Below are 24,065 nucleotides of genomic sequence, written 5' to 3' on the forward strand. Positions count from 1 at the left end.
AGTTTACATATAACAACAGTTACCACTCGAGTATTCATATGGCTCCGTACGAGGCTTTATATGGGAGGATGTGTAGATCTCCAGTAGGATAGTTTGAGCCGGGTGTGGCTAGGCTCTTGGGTACAGACTTGGTCCAGGATGCATTAGATAAGGCGAAATTGATTTTGGAGCGGCTTCGCACGGCGCAGTCTAGGCAGAAGATCTAGGCAGACATGAAGGTCTGTGATGTGTCTTTTATGGTTGGGGAGAAGGTTTTGCTGAAGGTATCACCCATGAAGGGTGTTATGAGGTTTGAGAAGAGGGGCAAGTTGAGCCCTCGGTTCATTGGGTCTTTTGAGGTGCTTCAGAGGATAGGGGAGGTGGCTTATACGCTTGCCTTGTCACCCAGCTTGTCGAGCGTGCATCTAGTATTTCATGTTTCCATGCTCCGGAAGTATGTTGGCGATCCGTCCCATATTTTGGACTTCAACACGGTTCAATTGGAGGGTGATATGACTTATGATGTGGAGCCGGTGGCCATTTTGGATCGGCAGGTTCGAAAGTTGAGATCAAAGGACATAATTTCGGTGAAGGTGAAGAGGAGATGTCAGCCTGTAGAGGAGGCCACCTGGGAGATCGAGCGGGAGATGCGGAGTAGATATCCACATCAATTTGAGACTCCAGGTATGTTTCTAGACCTGTTTGAGGACGAACGTTTGTTTAAGAGGGGGAGGATGTAACGACCCGACAAATCGTTTCGAGAGTTATAACCCCATTTTCTCCATTTCTGCTTCCTTTTGTGCTTTTCAGCTATATTATGGTATACCAGATTAGTTGGTTCGGGTCCGGAGTAGTTTCAGAGTGGATTGATACACTTAGTCTCTAAAGTAGAAGCTTAAGTTGGAAAAGTCAACTGGATATTGACTTATATGTAAACGATCTCGGATTTGAATTTTTATAATTTCGTTAGCTCTGTTAGGTGATTTTAGACTTAGAAGTGCATCCGGAATGTGATTTGGAGGTCCGTAGTGGAATTAGGCTTGAATTGGCAAAAGTTAGAAATTTGGCAATTTCGGTCGGAAGTGAAAATTTTGATATCGGGGTCGGAATAGATTTTCGGAAGTTGGACTAGGTTTGTGGTGTCATTTGTGACGTGTGTGTAAAATTTGAGGTCATTCGGACGTGGTTTGGTAGGTTTCGGCGTCGTTTGCAGAATTTGGAAAGTTAGAAGTTCTTAGGCTTGAATCTAGGAGTAATTTGGTGTTTTAATGTTGTTTTGAGTGATTTGATGATTTGTTTAAGTTTGTATATTGATATATGACTTGTAAGTATGCTTGGTTGAGGTTCCGAGGGGCTCGGGGTGAGTCCGAGTGGTTAACAGATTGTTTGAAGTTGGAATAATGCAACTCAGGCTGCTGCTACTGGTATTTCCGTACTTGCGGAGGGGGAGTCGCAGGTGCGAGGTCGCTGGTACGCTTGGTGAGCCGTAGATGCGGACGCAGAGGACCTGAGCTGGAACCGCAGGTGAGTAAGATTGGTCGCATATGCAATCCCGCAGATGCGAGGCTGAGTCGCAGCGAAAGTGAAGAGGACTTACAGTGGCCGCAGGTGCGAGGTCTTTTCCGCACCTGCGAGGTCGCAGAAGCGGATAGGGAGTGCAGGTGCAGAGATGGGCACTTAAGTGATTGTCCGCAGATGCGTAGATTTGTGCGCAAAAGCAGCTTCGCATATGCGCATTTTTGAGTCGTATGTGCGAAAACCTGGGCAGAACCTATAGATAAGGGACTTCGGGATTTTTGCTCATTTTCACCCTTTTCAATTAGGACTTTGGAGCTTTTGGGGTAATTTTTGAAGGGGATTCGAGGATATTCACTGAGGTAAGTTGCTTAATCTCTATTATCTTTAGCTATGGTGTTTTCCCGTTAACTTCCCCCACCTAATTAGTAGGATTTTTGAAGTGAAATAAGGGGTTAGGGTTTGGGATTTTTGAGAGAGTAATTTGGGGATTTGAGGGACCAAATGATGTCGGATTTTGATAAATTTTGTATGTGTAGACTCGTGAGTGAATGCGCTTTCGGGTTTTATGACTTTTGTCGGATTTCGAGACGTGGGCTCGGGGGTCGGGTTTGAGTGAATTTCGGGATTTGTCCTACAAATTGGTATTTTACTTGTGCGATTCATTCCTTTAGCTCATATTGATCGTATTTTAGTACTTGTGGCTAGATTCGAGTCATTTGGAGACCGGTTCGAGAGAAAGGGGCATTTCGGAGTAAGAGTTCTACGCTATTGAGGTAAGTAACAGTTTTAAATCTGGTCTTGAGGGTATAAAACCCAGAGTTTGGTATAATGTGACTGTTTAAAGGTGTCAACCATGCTAGGTGACTGAGTGTGTGGGTGTACGCCGTGAGGGATTGAGACTTGGTCCGTCCCGGGAGACTGTGAAGTCTAATAGCCTTTATTTGTGTTTATATGCATTCCTGTCTACTAGAACTTGACTGCCTTTCATGTTAGAGATCATGCTTAGGCTATATTCCTACTTATGGTAGTTATATTCAGTCATAGTGATTCTTGTACATGCTTACCCCAGTCTGTGTTATTTTTCCCTGATGATATACTATAACACTTTTGATTTGGGTTGTTTTTCATTTCTTTATTGAGAGTTATGAGACTAGAGAGGTTCATGACTGAGTAAGGCCGAAGGCCTGGTTGTGAGGTATTGTTCTATGGCACGTGATTTGTCCGTGCAGCATGTGAGTTGTCCGTGCGGATCCTTATATTTATACTAGGGCACGTGAGTTGTCCGTGTAGCATGTGAGTTATCCGTGCAGATTATAGCGCTTGGGCTGTAGGAGCCCCTCATGAGTCTGAACACCCCCAGTGAGCGCAGGTACCTATTGAGCGTGTGCATTGAGGGCTGAGAGTTGAGTGCCAAGTTGTTGAGGGTTTGAGTGACTGTTGCCCTGAGAGGCTGTACTTGCTTTTCAATTGTTGATGCATTTAGTTTCTATATGTCTTTGTTGTGAAATTTCTGAAAGTTTCTATATCCGGAGTACCTGCATTGTAACTGTATAAAACTGATTTGACTTAAACTGTCGAATTTGAAAGTATGTCTAATCCTTGCTGGAATTATTGAAAATGAACTGCACTGTATAGCTCGTCACTGTTTCTCAGTTCCTTATTTATTTCTATTACTTGCTGAGTTGGTTGTACTCATACTACACCCTGCACTTCACGTGCAGATCCAGGTGTGTTTGATCACGGAGGTCGTTGAGTTCAGATGGATCAAGTACCGGAGACTACGAGGTAGCTGCCGGCATCTGCAGGACCTTGTCTCTCCTTCTATATTTCTTTCTGTCTTGTATTGATACTTAGACACTGGTTGTATTAGTTTGGTTATCTAGATGCTCATGACTTAGTGACACGTCGATGTTTGGGGATAGTTTCCGCATTTTGATTCTATATTGAGTTCAATTTTGTTTTTTATGAAAAATTTCTGATATGAAAAAGTTTTAAACTACCTTTTCTATTGAATTAGTGGAGTATTTTGGGAACGCCGGCTTGCCTAATATCATCGATAGGGGCCACGACATGTTAAGTTTTGGATAGTGACACATTAAGACGTATATCTTTAAATAATTCTTCATTTAATGAATCTAGAAATTGTTCTTAACCAGTTTTTTCAATAGAAACACGAGATTCCTACCCCGCATTAGTGATAACTAGTTGAATTAAAAAATTAAAAAAATTAGAGACTATTTCCTTAGAAAAGTTGAAACTTGTCTAAAAGTGAAGAGAAAAATCAGGTTACTTTTAGGAAAAGAACCTCACTAAAGGTGAAATAATAGTTCGATGTCACAAAAGCAGAGAACAAACACCAATTTGCTTTGTTAAAAAAGTATTCAGCTAAACAATGTATTCGCTTTCGTCCTTCTAAAGTAAATTTTTGACATAATTATTAGCAAATTGTCCTTATAATCTGGTGCTGTGGGGACTGGTAAACTCAAATCACATTATCAAACGACCAGGAGTCTCAACAGTTAAATTTTTCAATATTCAAACGCCTAAATTCAAAGATTTATAATAGCAAACGAAAATTATAACTGGGATGAACTGAGGAAAGGATATAGAGACACTGTATATAATTGATGAATAATCATTCATTTATCAGGTTACAATATGATTTCGAATTTGATCAATGGCATTAACAAATGCAATTTGCAAGTGAACAAATGAGTGTTTTTTTTGCGTTAAACTCCCCTAATGGATTCATATTATATTCTCATGGGGTTGTGATTTTAATATACGATATCAGGGTATTGGGAAGTTTTTTTGTTTTTTGGGAAGCTCGATTTAATGTGAGTGCATTTCCCATTATGTAAATATATGGAATTTTAGTAAATTTAGTTCTTAGGGCCACTTATAGTCAAAGTTTCCTGCATCGGACATATTGGAAAATCATGAAAAGGCGAGACTCTGAGGGTCATGGAATCCAAGGCCACTAATCCACTCCCTATTGGCTTAAAATATGGCTAGCCTACCCCACACGTACAAATGAGAAATCCACCTTACAAAAACCAAAAGAAAAATAAAGAATAAGGATTTGTTATAAGGAAAATTATACTATCTTGAGAAATTCTATTGAATCATGATACAAATTACAAAGAAAGAAAAAAATCTCCTCCCTTTTTTTTTTCCGGAAGAAAGGTGAAATTGGACAAAATCGATGAAACAATTTGTTTTTGAGTAAATAGAAAAGACAAAATAAATTATAAGATAAAATGTTGCATGTTTTCAGTACTTCAAAAATTACAGATTTTGATAGCGAGTTTAGACTTTAAACGCAGAGTGAATTTTTTTTAAAAAAAAACCTAGAGTGAATTTAAAATTTGAAATTTTACCTCTTATCGAAAATTATTACACCCTATTTATTATAAACTAAAACAATTTCAAAATATTATTACTTATACCTACATTTTCTATTTTAGAGTAAAAATAAGTATTTATTTATACCTACCATTAATGCATGAAATATACCAATTATGTTCTTTCTCTCTCTATTAGCAAGATTCTCATTCCTCTCTTTTCTCTATCAAATCATCAGAATCGCCGGCGTCATCATCGTGGTCATCGTTAGAATCGTCTTCGGCGTTAGAATCGTTGGCGTCATCGTCTACTATTGGCTCATCCTCTTAGGCGAACAGATCTGGCCATGGCTACGCCGGAGAAGATTTGAGGGCCGAGTTTTTGTTTGTCTCTATTTTTTGTTTTAATACAATGTATATAGTTTTTTGCTTGCCCGGAAAATGTCATCTCCGGCAAACTTTCTTCTCTTCTTTGTTATTTTAGTCACATGATGATATAAATACATTGTATTGTGTACAAATACACTCAGATATATTGTATTTTTTGTATAAATATATTATTTTTTGTATGTATTTATGTATTTCGAAGGTCTGTATTTTTTAAATACAGCCGAATATCATTGTGTTTTGTGATTTTTTATTGTGTGAATACAGTCGAATTGAATACGGTGAATTGAATACAATGTATAATAGTGAATAATAAATATTTGTGAATTGAATACAATGTATACAATCGAATTGAATAGAACGATATACACCCTATTTCTTGATTACCTCGTTGTATTTATAAATACAGTCGCGCGAATACATGGAATACAACACAGTAGCAGCGAAATTTATGTAAAATTAATTTTGTTGAGTTAAATTATGAGTGATACACGCTAATTGATCATCTTTCCGTTATTAAACATTTGGATTCCCCTATTTTTAGGCGAATACTATTGTATTCATGAATACAGTAGCGCGAATACAGCAAATAAAGCCGCACAACTGGACTCCCCTATTTTTTAGGCGAATTCCGCTGATGTATTCGCGTAACAACTAAATAGTAGTTATATGAAGTAATTATATATATATGATACTTATAGAAAGTTAATAGCCACTAAACAATAATAGTTTCTAAAAATTTCTTATTAAATATTTTTTACGGCCTTATTTTAATAAATATTTATGGTTTATTATTTTTTTAGAGCGACTATTTTTTTCAATTTATTTCTCACCCCTCACGAATCTCAATCGCAACAGGCCCATGCTGACATGAAGCAAAAATCAGCAAATCCATTCGGTGCTAATAGCGACACGTAAAGCTACATCCATATCATCTACTTATTGGCCATCCTTTATGGCATGTTTGGCCAATCTTTTAAAATCAGCTTATAGTGAGAAACAGTTTGTGTTTGACTAATTAATTTAAAAAGTACTTTTGAAAAATAATTAGTGTTTGGCCAAACTTTTAAAAATTGCTTCTAAGTTTATTTTTCTTAAAAGTGCTTCTCAGAAAAATACTTTTGGAGAAAAGATAATTTTTTCTGGTTCTCCTCAAAAGTACTTTTTTTCCTTCAAAAAAATTTGGCCAAACACCTCAATTTTTTGCCAAACAGGCTATAGATTTTATTCATATTTCTTTGACTAATTGAACCTATTTTTTGGTGATTAATGTGAGTATGTTTAATTTTTAATATTTTTAATATTAAATTCATTATATTTTTAAAATTATGAATTTATATATTTATTTTTATGATTTATTAAAATTTCACACATAAATTTATGTTTGGTGCAGCAACTCTATATCCACCTATGTGGCCAAAAGCTATCCCCAAATGCACCTATCAAATCCATTTTCATGTTAATTATTCTACTTCATCATGGAAACATAGTTGCTCGTTTTCTTTCTCTTGTTTTTAAAAAAAGTTAAACTCCTTTTATAATACTATTGGCCTTTTTATAATACTTTTGGGTGGAAACATGTGCTCTAACTTCTAAAAGTGTAAATCTCACTCTATCAGTATCTTTATTCTCCTTCTAGACAGAATCAAATTTTGTTATTCTTTACTCCATTGTCCATACTATAAACAAGGCCATCACAAAAAGGGATCGATTGGAATTTCGACTTATTCGTTGTAATCTCACAATCGTAAATTTCATGTTTCATCAAAAGTATTTTATTTTTTTCTATTAGAAGCATATACGAGTTCGAGATTTATAAATTTTAAATTCTTACATAGGTAGTGTAATTTACTTTAAAACACACATGACCTCTCGGAAGTAGTTGAAGATCTAATTTTTACTTTTCACTCTAATTAATTCTTCAACTCTATGCATAGATGGGAATCGAAGATCCGAAAACAAATCCCATGGATCAAGTATTCTTCCTCTTCCAAGAGTAGAAAAAGCAGTTCCATGACAATCTCATTATTAAAATCCTCCTTTCAAATTCAAACTAGGCCTAGATATAATCCAATCTATTTAGAGGTTGTTGGTAGAATGTATCAGGGGAAAGAATGTATGTGTTAGCTTTGATATTATTAATCCCTTATTTGGTAGTGTTTTTTTTCAATAATATATGTATTAGCTTTGATATTATTTATATACCCTATTCAATACTATTCTAATACATAATAAATTATGGGATGAGCAACACCATGATTCTTAATACATGAATAAGCATGTATAATGTCGCGACCCCAAATTCCCTTCGTAAAATGTCGTGATGGCACCTAGTCTCTAAGACTAGGCAAGCCTATCAATACGGAATAAAAATAGAAATCTGAATTAAATAAATCTGAAACTTTACATAATTACAATTCCCAAAACCTGGTAGAAATAAGTCACAAGTTTCTAAGGATTTATCCTCAATGTCTCTATATAGCAGAGTCTAAGAAAATAAGGAAGTAACAAAACAATAATAGAAGGGGACACCGGAGTCTACGGACGCTTGCAGATATACCTTAAAGTCTCCGTACACAGGTAACTCACTGATGTCTGAGCTGGTAAGATGTACCTGGATCTGCATAAAAAGATGTGCAGAAGCGTAGTATGAGTACACCACAATGGTACCTAGTAAGTGCCAAGCCTAACCTCGGTAGAGTAGTGACGAGGTCAGGTCAGGCCCTACTGGGAATAATTGGCATGGTAAAATATTTCATAATATAATAAAATAAAATAACAAAGAAAATGAATCAAATAGTATGTCACCATTTAATTACTCAAATAATGGCAAATAATACCTCGTGGAACAAAACGGATTTTCTTTTCAACTTTAAGAAAAATCACAACAAAATCAAAGGCAACTACGGCCATAAATCAATATCAACAAGGGCACTCCCGAGGTACCACCTCGTAGTCCCAAGTCATAAATAAATTCACAATATCTCATTTCCCTTATCTCACCGCGGGAGCCTTCACAATTTATTTTAAAGAAATTATTTTTTCCGAAATAGCATCCCGCGTTTTAACCATCCTTATCACACCGCATGACTTCTAGTAGTTCCCCTACTAGCCACGCGTATCAAGCCATCCTTATCTCACCGCCTTATCTCACCGCATGCGTTTCAATACCCAGACCTTATACCACCGCATGCGTATCAATATCACAATATATCACAATTTGCACCTCAAGTGCTCAAATAATTTAACTTGCAAAAATAATTCAACAACAATATTTTTTACAATAAAGAGCTCACGAATCATGTCAAAATAACTCATCAATAATAATTTTTCACAATAAAGAGCTCACGGCTCCATCACAATGAGTACGAAAATCTTACAAAAATATTCAGGAATAAATAATTCAGCAAAATAATATTTCAAAATCTTTAATACGTTACTTCAATACCAAATTTAAATATGTCAAATATTTCATATCAATAATATTTAATTTAAAGAAAATCAACCTTCAAATAATGCACAGAATAAAAGAAACCAAGTTCCAACAAAACAGGTAAAACAATTAACAGAAAAAAGGTCAAGCAAATTTAAAGTATATAAATCAAATCAATGATGGAGAATATAACAAGATTTATTAATTTAATTAATATGCAACAGTGATCTACACAATTTAAAAATATAATCCTTCACATTTAGCCTGTGTACACACTCGTCACCTCGTGTACACGACTTTTATCACATTATAATTAATACTAATCCTAAGAGAAATTTTCGCACACAAGGTTAGATAAGTCACTTACCTCGACTTGCTCCAATTTAACCAAATAATACGCCTTTTCCTCGATTTTTCGATTCCGGTCGACTCGTATCTAGTCATAATTAATTCGATACAGTCAACAAAAATTATAGAATCAATTCCATAAAAAAATATTATATTTTTAAATAAAATCTGAAATTAACTCAAAAAAATAGTTTATGGGGCCCACGTCTCGGAATCCGGCGAAAATTATGAAATATGAACGCTCATTCAACCACGAGTCTAACCATACCAAAATGACTAAATTCCAATAACAATTTGACCCTCAAATCCTCAAATATGCCCAGGCTTTTAATCTTCGTGATCGCCAACATCCACACGGGATCGCGAAGTACAAATTTCCACTGCCCGAATTTAACTCTACGCGGTCGCGGAAAATCCCACGCAATCGCGAAGCACAGTCTCCGCAAGCCAACGCGATCGCAAGCCTTCTCACGCGATCGCGAAGCATTAAGTGCGTGGCCTAGCTTGTGCCTCGTTACTTTACACGAACGCGGACTTCTTCACGCGTTGTCAAGTTACAAAATATCAAAGCTACGCGATCGCATCCCACTTCACGCGATCGCGAAGCACAAAACTCAGCAAGCCTCAATTAACCTTACGCGATTACGATGTAGAGCTTGCCAAACCTACGCGATCGCGGTTAACCTCACGCGATCGCGAAGAACAAATTAACACTGCCTCAACTAAGCCTATGTGATCGCGTACCAATCTTCGCGATCGCGAAAAAGGTTTAAAATACCAGAAATCAGCAGCTACCAGCAATGCCAAAATGAAGGAAAATACTCTGAATACCATCCGAAATACTCCCGAGCCCCTCGGGACCACAACCAAATATACCAACAAGTACTAAAACATCATACGAACTTAGTCGAGTCTTCAAATCACGTCCAACTACACTAAAACACGAATAACACATAGATTCAAGCCTAATGAACTTTGAAACTTTCAATTTCTACAAACGACACCGGAACCTATCAAATCAAGTCCGATTGACCTCAAATTTTGTACGCAAGTCATAAATGGCACAACGGAGCTATGAAAATTTTCGGAACTGGATTTCGACTCTGGTATCAAAAGTCAACTCCCCGGTCAAACTTCTAAACTTAAATTCCTATTTTAGCCATTTCAAAGCCTAATTTAACTACGGATTTTCAAATAAAATTTCGAACACGTTCCTAAGTCTAAAATTACCATACAGAGCTATTGGAATCATCAAAATTCTATTCCGGGATCGTTTTCTCAAAATGTTGATCGAAGTGAGACTTAGCACTTTAAGGCCAACTTAAGAAACCAAGTGTTCTGATTTCAACCCGAACCCTTCCAAATCCCGAATCAATCATCCCCGCAAGTCATAAATTTATAAAAGCACATAACATGAGTTTTATTTAGGAGAACGGGGTTCTAAAAGTCATAATGACCGGTTGGGTCATTACATATAAATACAGAACTGCCTTTCAGAAGCTTTTATTCTGTTGTTGAAGATTGTGAGTTAACTAGCACACAATCACACACAAAGCAAATAGAGAAGAAAAATCAATACAAGGATTTAACGAGGTTCGACTAAGCCTAATCTTCGGGGTAAAAGCAGAGAGAGCTTTCCACTATGAATGAGAAGAAAAGCACAATACAATCTATAAAATGCCCAACTATAACCCTTATATATAGATCCCAAATAGTCTCAAACATATAAGAGAAAGGTTTTTCAATTTGACAAGGACAATAGGTTTTCCTTTCCAGATCTATTAGGACAATGAATTTTCTTAAACCTATAGGGACTATGGATTTCCTAAAAATACAAGAAAATAATTCAAACCACAAAATAATAAATCTGCCCCTTGGTTTGAATTCTCTTTATCAACAGGAACAACGTCTCTCTACCTTGCCCTCGTCCCTCGCAAGGGCTCTACCCATTGCCGCACACATCAACCAAGTCTAGGCAACGCTTAAACTTGTTAAAAGACTTAATCTCTTTAGCCATAGCATTAATCCGTCAATTTGGTTATGTACTCGGAATAGCTTCCGGACAGCTATAACACTCAAATGCATCAACGGTCTCTGCAACTGCCAAAGCATATCTCACAGAATTCGTATATCCAAGAAGATTCCCATCAACTACGTTTGTAAATCTTTGTGTTCGGTTGATCACTCTCTTCTCTCTGCCTATTGCAATGCTATATGGTTGTTGTTGCGCAGGTGCATCAAAATATCATTTTGATCAATATTTTATACCCCATCCACTTCCTCTTCTTTAGAACTACTTGGCTAAGCTAGTGGAGTTTCAATTTCTAGCTCTATGTGGTCACTAACACCATGATCTGTTTTCGCTATTGCATTTTCCCTCTGACTGTCCAGTGAGACAAATTCATTAAATGTCATATCCATACTGATAATTAGCCCTGGAGTATTTTGATATATGCACCACAACCTATAACCTTTCACTCTAATTGCATACCATGGAAATATGTACTTCTTTGCCACCGGCTCAAGTTTTTCATCCCTCACATGAGCATAAGGAGGACAATCTAATATCCTTAAATTTGAATAATCAGCAAGCGAACCGGACCATACCTCAAAAGGAGTTTTGAACTCAAAAGTTGTGGATGGAGATCTGTTGACCAGATAACAACCTGTATTGATTGCTTCAGCCCAAAAAAACTTGCTAACACATGAGTGTGAGATCATGCTCCGTGCCCTATCACAAAGCGTTATGTTCAAACGTTTTGCAATACTATTTTGTGTTGTTGTTCCGACACAAGTGCGGTGTCTCACTATGCCCCCTTTGCTGTAGAAATTATCGAACTCAAAATTGCAAAATTCCATCCCATTGTCAGTTCGAAGATGCTTAACTTTTCTTTCTATCTGCCTCTCAACCATCGTCTTCCATTTAACAAATGTCGGAAATGCCTCATATTTTATTTTCAAAAAATAAACCCACACCATCCTTGAGTAATCATCAATCAAAGTCATAAAATACCTGGCACCACTCTTGGATGAAACTCTGTTTGGACCCCACAAGTCTGAATGTATATAATCTAACTTGTCTCTGGTCTTGTGCTCGGCCTTCTTAATGAACTTTCCCCTTGTCTGTTTACCAAGCACATAATGCTCACAAAAATTCAAAACTTGATTTTTGTACCCATTCAGCAAATTCTGCTTACTCAACAAAGTCAACCCTTTATCACTCATATGACCAAGTCGCAAGTGCCATAACTGAGACTGATTCAGATCACTTTTCACATAAACTATAACAGCTTCCCCTTTAACTACACTGGCCTGAAGATGACATAATTTAGAATACAGTTTACCTTTCACGAGTACCATAGAGCCTTTACACACTTTAAGTATTCCATTCTTAGAGTGAAATTTATACCCTTGATCATCTAAAGTCGAAAGAGAAATCAAATTTCTCTTTATCCAAGGAACATACCAACACTTAATGTTTCTGATAATTCCATCGAACATTCTCAATTTGATGTTACTAATCCCCTCTACTGATAATGGATTATCATCTCCCATGTAGACAGTCTCACTTATTTGCTTGAAAGTTGCAAACCAATTATTGTGTGGACACATGTGGAAAGTAGCACCAGAATCAAGAACCCAAGAATTCTGCCCATGACTAGAACTCACAACATAGACTTCCCCTACATAGTCACTATCATCAGAATTATTGTCAATGTCAACAATATTTGTCGAATTATCTATTTTCTGCTTCCCTCTTTTCTCTTCAGCTTAGGACAACCTCTCTTGTAGTGACCTTGCTCCCCGCACTCATAATAATTTTGCTTCCTTGCTCTACACTTTGATCTAGCGGTTAAGTTTTTTCTGTTAAAGTCATTTTGTTGTGTTCTTCCTCTAATTACAAGACCCTCACCCTTAATTCTGCTATCTGAAAAGCTCTTTTTCAACTATTTAGATTTCAGTATTACTAATATCTTTCAGTGAAATGTTGTCTTTTTCATATAGCATTGTATCGATAAAAGTATCATAAGACGGTGGTAAGGAACATAACATAATCAAGGCACGATCCTCACTCTCAATTTCGATATCCACGTTCTGCATGTCCATTATGATTGATTAAACTCATCAAAGTGAGTTTTAACAGGTGTACCTTCGTTCATACGGAGATTTTATAACCTCATTTTCATGTAGATGCAGTTTGTTAGCGATTTCTTAGAATAAAAATCTTCCAGCTTCTTCCATGCTGTTGCTGCAAAAGTTTCTTCAGCAATTTCCCAAAGAACGCTATCTGTAATGCTCATGAAAATCGCATTCCAAAACCCTCTCCTTCAGATCTGCCTTCTTTGTCTATGTCATCCCTTCATGAAAATCCTTATGAATTGCCTTCCATAACCCTTGTAACACCAATGACGATTTCATCATAATCTTCCATAGATTGAAACTATAACCCCCGTCAAATTTCTCTACTTCATACTTTGTTGAAGATTATGAAAACATCTTAACCCTAGATTATATGTAGAAATCCGAATCTTGCTCTGATACCAATTATTGCGAAAGATTGTGGGTTAACTAGCACACAACCACACACATCAAATAGAGAAGAAAAATCAACACAAGAATTGAACGAGATTGGGCTAAGCCTAATCCTCGGGACAGAAGCAGAGAGAGTTTTTCACTATGAATGAGAAGAAAAGCACAATACAATTTATAAAATCTCCAACTACAACCCCTATAGATAGATCCCAAATAGTCTCAAACCTATAAGAGAAAGGTTTCCAATTTGACAAGGAAAAAAAGTTTTTCTTTCCCAAATCTATTAGGACAATGGGTTTTCCTAAACCTATAGGGATTATGGATTTCCTAAAAATACAAGAAAATAATTCAAGCCACAAAATAACATATTCAAATCCTTTCTAACGCACGTGGAGTGATTTTTTTCAAACAATTTCAAAAAAATTATGCAATGCATGTTATTATTAATACACCAAATCGAACAGTCGATAAGAACTAATCACAACATAAATAATTTGAGTATTACTAATCCCGATATTACTAATATTTTCTATTTAGTATTATTCTTATACACCATACCAAATGATCCCTTAGTGTTTACGGTGAAAACTACTTCCTTCGACTACACTTTCATTGTATAAACACAATTTAAGCAATAAGATAGGAAGAAAAAACACTCAGGCTATTAGAAAGATGTAAATTAAACTGAAGTATCATACTACTACTCTTTAGTCGAATAAAAAATTAACGATGTTTGTTGAGAACTAAACTGAAAAATAAAGAGAGGTAGAGGGATTATAGAGAAAGAATAGATAGGGAAGTAGGTATTTTTACGATATGGCTATACAATACTAATCTTTTTGGACTGTCTTTGCCACACTCAATTTATGACTAGAAATTTATCAATTCTTGTTATATATTGTCACACACTATATATCAATTGAGAAAACTACATGTTTGATCATTTTTAAACAAGTATTTAAGAAAATGATACTACTTTTTGATTATTCCATTAATAGCAATTTTGTTTTTACAGTATTAACATATTGTAAACGTTATGCCCACAATTAATGATTTAACAATACCACAAATCATGGAATAGATGCTTTTCCTTATTTATGTCTTCACACTCTCTCTTCTAAATTTATATTCTAAATCTCCAAATTCACTGGGGCTCTTTCGACGTTTCAAATATCTCAAACCTAACATGTTAGAAAATTGATTCTCTATCTTCTATAATGAAATTCATGAATTTTCAAAATAGCGGATACAAATTTTTTGGGAAAGAAGTGACTGAAAAGTGGGACTGAGACGAAAACTGATGGTGGTGTAGAGCCGATTTTGGAGTTTCTTTGTTCTTTGATGGCCATGGAATTGGATGCAGGAGACATGGTGAAGTGGGGATACAATGGAGAAAGCGAAGGTGGGAGGGAAGACTGAAATTATTAATATATGAGATGTATATGATGCGTATATATATATATATATATATATATATATATATATATATATATATATATATATATATATATATATATATATATATATAGAGGTTATACCACATATATTTTCTATATATAATATATACTCTCTCTCTATATATATATGTATGATGTGTATATTTAATAATATATATGGTATTTGCATAGTTATGTTTATGCAACAAAAGTATGTCAAATTAGATTATAAAATTTCACACATTCAGAATATATGTTGTGTATATTCCTTATGTATTCGGCGAATAAATGGTTAAAGAACTATGTATTATGCATATCCAAAGAATATAATACTATATACCAACAATAATTAATAAAATACTCCATCGTATAATTAATTAGATAATTATGTCATATGTATATACCATTTATATATGCTATATAAATACTATACAAGTAATATATTATACAAATAATATTTATACAACTATAATATATTCTAAATATATCAGTATATCCTATTATACAAGTAAGATACTACCATGATTTCGGTGAGAGATAAAGCAATTAGATTTTACCAGATTTAGATGAGAGATAAAAATAATAAAATTTTAGCAAACATTTGAAAAAGAGTAAACATCAAAATTACTTATTTTATGAAGGTTACCATTTTTCGTTCAATTTGCTTATTTTTAGGGAGTATTAATTTTTATCCTCTTTTTAATTTATTGTACCTATTAAAAAAATATAATTATTTAGTTGCCATGTTAGTAAAATAACTATTGTTGCTAGATTTTTAAAATATTTTCTTAAATATTGTCTATTTATGTTTTTACCTCATATCAATTTTCCATAAGTTATTGATGATTAAGTAGGCCCAAATGGGCTAGCCGGTCTATATTTAACACCGGGTAAGAAACATCTGGTCCCAACAGTCCAGTGATCTAGGTCATAGGACTATAGTAGCATTAAATTACTTCACCTTATCGCATATTGTGTATTAAATAACGAGCATATTATACAATTAAAAATGTTACATAAAGCATTGTGCACAGAAAAGATTCTACAGAAAATAACAAATTTCTATACTCTCAAGTCTGTATTGAATTATTCATCTTCCAACTGACATTGCCATTCCTTACATCTCCCATTTCTTTTTCTTTTCCTTACAAAAAATCATTTTTGTTGTTTTATGAACACTGAAAACCCTACATTCACAAGTCCTACAATACCCAAACCTCATTCCCATTTCTCAATTTTTTTTAACTCTACTCTGTTAGTATTCTTCCTTATCACTATCATCTGCAACAGAAACAGAGAGTAGAGCAACAAAAAGCCCAAGATCAACCCCACCCTCTCGTCCTGTTCCTGCTATCGTCTGTTGCTCTTTCTCATTACTCTGCTTTTTGCTCTTTTATTATCTAACAATTAAACCCTTTATTTTTGTTGAACTAGTAAAACATTACTACTAGTATTCATCAGCTAAAGGAATAAGCAAAATACCCACATGGATCTGTCATCTTCTTCTCCTTCACACTTCATTCTTAGCTTGTCTTTTGCTTTCCTCGTTCTATCGAGAGGTAAACAAATAAAAATTTCATTCTTATGTCATTATTAGCTTCCTTTTTTCGTACTTTACAGAATCTATAATGCAACATTGCAATTGTGTGATATTAAAGTTGTGGTTTTTTCTCTTTTTCAGGTGTGTTAGGGGCTACATTTACATTTGTGAACAAATGTGAGTACACAGTATGGCCAGGTATTCTTGCTAATGCAGGTAGTCCAACTCTACAAAGCACTGGATTTGAACTTCCGCAAGACTCTTCACGTACATTCACTGCACCCACTGGTTGGTCCGGCAGGTTTTGGGGCAGAACAAGTTGTTCATTTGATGGATCCGAGTCGGGTTCTTGTGGAACTGGTGATTGCGGCTCCGGTGAGGTGGAATGCAACGGAGCCGGAGCTGCTCCGCCGGCGACTCTAGCGGAGTTTACTCTCGGAACTGGCGGGCAAGATTTTTATGACGTGAGTTTAGTTGACGGGTACAATTTACCTATGGTAGTTGAAGCTTCGGGCGGGTCGGGTATGTGTGCGACGACGGGTTGTGTTACGGATCTGAACCAAATCTGCCCGACGGAGCTTAGGAGTGGCGGTGGAGAAGCGTGTAGGAGCGCGTGTGAGGCGTTTAACAAGCCGGAGTATTGCTGTAGCGGCGCGTATAGTACACCGGCGACTTGTAAACCGTCGATGTACTCGCAGATGTTCAAATCTGCTTGCCCGAGATCATATAGTTACGCTTATGATGATCCAACCAGCACTTTTACTTGCAGTGGTGCTGATTATACGGTCACATTTTGCCCTTCAACCCCAAGGTAAAATACTATTCCTCTACTCTTTTACTCTTTTTCCTTGTAAATTGCCCACAAAATTTTAGCTAAAACGTAAAATTTGTTATCAAGCTGCTTGCTACAACAATTATAACTCCTTCGAAGTTAGAATTATAAAATCAGACTTTAATTAAGCGGTTTGTTATAATAAGTTAAAATACACTTTCAATCGAAACTTGTTCACATTGAATAATTTTTTGGAAAATTACATATATACGTTTATAAAAATAACAAAATAGAAGTTATTGTTACGACAACAACCACCCACTAGGATCTTACAAGCGGGTTCTGGGTATACTAAGACCTTACCTGTTTTGAAATACTCTTTCCTCGAAAGAAAGAATAGGAACAAGTAAATAACAATAAGGCCAAAAAATAATATCGACAATATAAGGACCGAGAAAAAATAAATGGAAAAATCAGTAGCAATTGCAAAGGTAATAGTCACAAGCAGGAAAACGACAAGGTACTAAAAAATTGAATACTAAAACAATACTGGCATTCTAAGAATCTTAGACTATGTTCGTGGGTTACAATGAGTAAAAATACAATGATTGTATAAAGTTCTTTGAACATTTAAATTCTTTTCTTTTTAAGGGTGTCTTTCTATGTTAAATTCCATCTTTCGTACTCCATTAGTTTGCATCTAACGTTGGTGTTAGCATTAATTAAAAAGAAGAAATGCAATGATTTTGGTCACGAGAGTAACTGACAAATGCTGCAGTAAATGATGTAATTGGTAGCAGTACATTTCATTGACATTTAGCTAATGAGCAAGCATTATTTGGTTATGTAATGGTGCAGTCAAAAATCTACAAAAGATACGACACCTACGACAACTACACCCAGTGATGGTGGGTCTTATGATGGGACAGGAGTTGTGGACCCTGCAACAGGAACATCGTCAAGTTCTGGCCAAATGGTTTCTGGATCAGGTGCCGGGTTAGAGTACGGGTCAGGAACACAATACGGGTCAGGATCCGGAACAGAATATGGATCAGGAACCGAAACACAGTCCGGATCCGGGTCTCAAGCTATGTTAGCAGATGGGTCATATTTAGCTGGATTAGCCATGGGAGAATCCGCAAGAGTTCTCTATCCAACAGCTTTGCATTTCAGTGCTTTGGCTGCAACTTTGGTTTTATTTGTTTTCTTGTAGCTTGTAATGAGAGTGGGGTTTTTTGCCTTTTGTCCAGTAAAGCTGATAGATTCCTCCAGATTGTAAGCCACCACTTTCCATAAATTAATGTTCTTTTTTAGCTATGAATTTTTCTTTTTCTTGGCCCTATATTCACCTTTCAATGTGTATGTGTAATGCAGTATTCTTTCTCCCCCGGCCCCCTTCTCATTATCCAAGATTTTGTTGGTGTTAGGTGTGTAATTATTTAAGTAGCATATATCTTGAGATTTGGATTGGCGATTTACTTTACCCTTGATTTGGGGCATTAGAAATTAGTATCTGGAAAAGGGAGAAAAGATGGTCGGGCCAACATTGGGCGATAAAATTGACTTTGCGGAAATCGCAAGCATGGCTTTTATTTCTTTTGTCTGCTATGGCTTATGCTATACTGCATTGATAATTACATTACATCGACTTGTGTGAGTTACTATGTTGTTTGTATTATGTGAAAAAAAGGATTGCTTAACCCTTCAAACTGTAGTAAGGGTAAACCGGGTTGTCCTGCTTTCACTGTGAAATAACAAGTGGACTGTCTTCTTTGATCATCCAGTAGAACAATTGGATGGGTTGAGACAAATTTGAACAATTTTAATAGATTGAGTTATAATTGAATATAATCAAAGTTTGCTTAGATCAACATTTTGGTCAAAATGGGTTATAACCTAATCCGCTCACATGAATGATCTCTCATTTTACTTGTTTTGCCTTTTGCCATAATTCTTTTAACAGAATTATCCATCTCCAAATTGACACAATTCCAAGTTCTTCTAAATTGTTATAAATTCCTGTCTCAAGAGTTGATTTTGCATGCTTGGTTTGGACTTTGACCCGTCGGGCTAAATTGTTTTGGCCCATTTGACTCGATATTTTGGGTTCAACTCCTAGGGTCAAGTCAATAAACATGATCATCCAAACTGTTTTAGCTTAGGTGAACTGTGCCAGTTAAAAATTAATGAGTTGATTTTGCCACTTCACTATTTAGTAGTGCCTTAAACCTATCTGAAGAAAAAGACAATGTGTTACAAAATGTGGTAACTTTTCTTCACAAGATCATGTCAAAATCTATGTAAACTTTATCATACATTACATCTAAGTAACACCATCACAATTGAACATTTAAGTGCCTGGTTTCAGCACCTGTATATAATGAGAATGTTGAAATAGCTGTTCTGTTACCAAATATGACTGTATTCACCTAAAAACCCAGAGAAGCTAAATGAGCCATGCTCATCAGTCTGACCATTCACCACCCCAGTTTGCCATTCTTTCAGCAGGTTATCGATTACGTCCCCAGCAGGAAGGTTATGAAAATAGTTATCTGTCAAACACATCTGATAACATCCATTAGTATGTAATGCTGTCCAAAGCATGATTCCATTAACATTTGGATGCGAAAATCCCTCTCTTAAAACCATCTCTAGATATCTAGCCTGCGGGGATAATATCAAGCATAACTACTCAACTTTGTCTACTATATAATATTAAAGTAACAAACTACTCCTTTTTTTAATAGAGAAAAGTAATAAACTATCTTTTGTCACGTTAAAAACATTAAAATGTAATTACATTTACACGGTGGATTTCCTTTTTATCTTCTGATCTATTATATAGTGACAAAATGCTTACGTGGGCAAAGGCGGATCTAGGATTTAATGTTTATAGGTTACTACAACGACCTCGAGTAAATTCTCAATAGTAACTGGGTTAATTTCAAACATTTATAGATATTTAGTGAATTTTTCGAACACAATTAAAATTACACTGTTTGTATAAAAACTATCGGGTTCGCGTGAACCCGTAGGTCTCAAGGTTGATCCGCCTCTCGACGTGAGGGGTGACATGTCATAAACCTGACACCCGAAATTTCACCTTCCGATCAATGTTATTTTCTGAGCAATTCACACATAGTTCAGTACTTTACCATGAACAAAAAATAGTTCTTGTGATGTAAGTAAAGTTCAGTGTTCATACGTGAAATTAACTCTATTTTGTAGAGATTTTGAGTCCCTAACCTGAGTTTATTTATCAAGTGTATTACTGATATCAATTTCTGTAAGCCATATGGGAAGTTCAAGTGTAGCCAATTTGTCTAAAACTGCTCTGATAAGGGGAGGATTTGGTACTGTAAAATGTCCTTCTAGGCCAATTCCATCCATAAATACTCCACCTTGTTTTAAATCTCTCAACTTGGAAATGTAGGCATCAACTGTGGAATTCATGTCATAGCAAGTCTCTACAACATTATAGTCATTCATTAACAATTTAGCTAAGGGATCTAAATTCTGTGCTGTTTTGAAAAACTCCAGACTAGTATTGGTACCAAGTCTTTGTTCATAGAAATCATAGTGAAGCATCTCATTGTCAACATCCCAATGAATGAACTCATTCTTGTATTTACTTATCAAACTTTCAATCCTGGAATTAACAGCTGATTTTAGCTCTGGACCAGTTAAATTGCGATGAAGGAACAAATCTTGGATCTTCCCAGAATATGTTGTGGCCTCTGGCAATGATTTGGTTTGCTCGAACGAATTCCAGCATTTGATCAGGTATTGTATAGTTCACTTCTCCTTGTTGTGGTTCTGTTGAATACCACTTGAGTTCATCTTCAAAAACCGCAGCGTTGAATCTCTCTTTAAACCATTTCTGTAACAAGTTTTAGTCGTTCACACACTTTAATATGAGCTCGTTTGGCGTAGCTGATTAAAAGTAGCTCAATGCTGAAAAAACATTTTTAAGTGCTGAAACTGATTTTGTAAATGAGTAGTTACATGCTTCAGTAGCAATGGTGAAACTGATTTTGTGAATCAATAGTTACGTGCTTCAGTAAAAATGCTGAAACTGAAAATAAACAGAGACAAAAAGCCCTTACATGAACCAACTTATAAGCTTACTCAAACACCTTCGATATGAGGCTGATCGTTAACATTCCTAAGTCTTGACAGAAAATTTGATCAGCATTTTGCCTGATATGATGGATTTCCAAGAATTGTTTTTCTGATGGCAGAACCAAGTGAAAAATCTCTAGATACTTGGTCTACTATGATTGATGCTCCGGGCAGTCTATTTCCGTGCACATCTGATATGTGTATAATTGCTGCCCTTTTTCTTTCCTAGTATTGGATTTAGCAGAACTATTGTAAGTACACACAAAGTCAATGAATGTTACCATAAATACGAAAAGCATAGAGTTTCAGGAGTTGCTTTATCGATCATGTCTTGTTGTTTTTTTCTCCATTCTTGATAAGTAAATGGCTGCAAAGAAATACTAGTTATAGAGGTATTTAACATTGCCCTATCTGATCTCTGCACCAAAGTATGATATTATTAGAAACTTATAGAAATTCAATACTTGAACTTCCCTTCTAAGGCACATACCTGGAAAGACGAGAGCATAAGAAGAAGGAAAATCAAGCACAAATCCACCTTTTAAAAATGACCAGCACCCTGGCCTAGCAATGACATTTCCCACACATTTAACTGTTCCATTATCTGTTTTTAGGCTTGCCTTTATCACAGCTGAATCTGCATCAAGTATCTGTACCTAACCTATAAAAAACACAAAGACTGATAACTGGTAAATATTACTCCCATTACATGTTTGTAATGCCATGACAAATTTGAGAATGAATATATGTATGTATGAGAGAGTTTTAGCAACATAACTGACCATCATTTTCAAGAAAGGATGAACAGTTAATTCAACAGCTATTGGAAAAATGTGCAAAATTAAGTTCATAGATGTACTAGTAACATGTAAAATGTTACCTCAGTATATGCAGAGTGATCGTAAATAGGTCCCTCTGCATCGAAATAAAATCCATGAAACAAAAAAAAAAACAGCTTTTACTTGTAGCTACATACATACATGTTAATTAAACATATAGAGTACCAACATCCAAATGGGAATATGTAAAGAAACAAACTTTTTCAAATCCATAATAAATTGTCACAAAACAAAGAAAGAAAGAGAGAAAGAGAAAGACCATACCATAAGCAGCAAACGAGGGAGCTATGCTGAGAAAGAGTCCTAAGAGGAAAAACGAAGATTGACAGTTCATTTTTCTCTTAACGCTTTGCTGAATCACAGACCTAAGTTTTCTTACAGAAAATTTAAGTTTATATAACTTTGCAATCATGCCACACAAGATACATGGGACAACCTACAGTATACAGTCTATATATATATATATATATATCTGTATTCTAAGAATCTCCGTGACTGATCACATGTTTATGCTACAAAGATAACGTAACTGAGCTCAAATAAAGGACATATTAATGTCTCTAATTTTTATCGTTTGTTTAACCTTAGGAATGTTTTCGGAAATTGTTCCTTGGACTATAGTCTATATATCAAATGTTTGAACGCAATTTATAACCATTTATATTGTACTCAATTAATTACCTAATTGTTTTCCTTTCTTTAATTTTCCATAAAATATGTCAGAATACAGTAGCTATTTTGTCGTTGGGTCTCTTTTCATGGGGGTCTAAATTCTAATCACAGTATTTGAGTGGTAACACTAATTTATTTTTTCGACGATAATGAAGTAAGAATTTTTGGAAAGAACATGACACTTGAATGAAATAGCATAGGAGTGGAACCGTGCCCAATTTGACCTCAAATTTCTGTGTATCTAAAAGGAGTTAGTTGATGTGCCTGCTTGTTTCCATCAATATTTAATTGAATTCAACATAAGTTATTACATATACAAGAGCCCAGCGGCGCATTGCATGAACCAGGGTGTAGATCGTGTGAATCGAACTTTGTAGTATTTTCTGATTTTTTTTATATTCGTCAATTAAAAAGAGACATTTTCTGAATATTTATTATAGCTATTGCAGCCGATGAAATAGCCACTGAATTGGCCATTTACGTAACAGAAAATCAACTCATATCAAACTGTCAAATTTGCCGAATAATTAGCATTAATCATCTTGATATGATATCGATAAATCTATTTTGGAACGCTAGTAAGGTAGTATAATCTTCATGCCATTTTTTTCTTCTTTTGCGAAAATTGAAACGAAGCAACTCATTACTAATGTCTTAGTGATTGCTGGAATGAGCTCTTATGTTACATATGCCATATTTACAAGAGGAGAAGAAAGAGGGTGAAAAGAACAAGAAACGGGAACTACACTTTGGTTGTATTGACCAAAGTCTTTTATCCCTTTCTATAACAAGAGATCTTGGCCGTTCATCATTACCAAAGTCTTCAGATCACAGGCCTTGATTTAATACAGTTGTAACACTTAGAGACTATTTCTAGATACGTGTGAGCATGTGAAGTAAAATGTATTTTCTTTATTCTTTTTGTATATTCTGATTAGTTAGTTAGAGTGGTACAAATTAGAGTAGTACACGTAGCCTAGCATAACAAATTTAGATTATTTCTTCTTGTATAAATACATACTCTATTCGTTTCAATTTATGTGAACTTATTTGATTGGGCACGAAGTTTAAGAAAAAATGAAGATTTTTGGAATTTGTGGTCCTAAACAAGTCAAAAAGGGCCCCAGAGTATTTGTGTGGTT

At 35.4% G+C, this 24,065-nt stretch overlaps 2 protein-coding genes across 2 annotated transcripts; one reads left to right on the forward strand and one right to left on the reverse strand.

The window, feature by feature from the left end:
* The first annotated feature begins 15,989 nt into the window (after positions 1–15,989).
* Positions 15,990–18,632, forward strand: LOC104113612 (thaumatin-like protein 1). The gene is made up of 3 exons (XM_009623827.4): positions 15,990–16,537; positions 16,660–17,329; positions 18,149–18,632. Exons 1-3 carry the CDS (start codon positions 16,465–16,467, stop codon positions 18,501–18,503), a joined length of 1,098 nt encoding a protein of 365 aa, XP_009622122.1. The 5' UTR covers positions 15,990–16,464; the 3' UTR covers positions 18,504–18,632.
* A 985-nt stretch (positions 18,633–19,617) lies between these two features.
* LOC104113615 (endo-1,4-beta-xylanase 5-like) lies at positions 19,618–22,585 on the reverse strand. Its single transcript, XM_070196950.1, is given in 8 exon segments — positions 19,618–19,711; positions 19,713–19,954; positions 20,537–20,984; positions 20,986–21,170; positions 21,343–21,365; positions 21,903–22,068; positions 22,293–22,327; positions 22,516–22,585. Coding segments are annotated over 8 exon segments (1,254 nt in total). The 3' UTR covers positions 19,618–19,626.
* Positions 22,586–24,065: the final 1,480 nt, after the last annotated feature.

Source organism: Nicotiana tomentosiformis, chromosome 1 (genome assembly GCF_000390325.3).
Source record: "Nicotiana tomentosiformis chromosome 1, ASM39032v3, whole genome shotgun sequence".
Taxonomy (NCBI): Eukaryota; Viridiplantae; Streptophyta; class Magnoliopsida; order Solanales; family Solanaceae; genus Nicotiana; species Nicotiana tomentosiformis.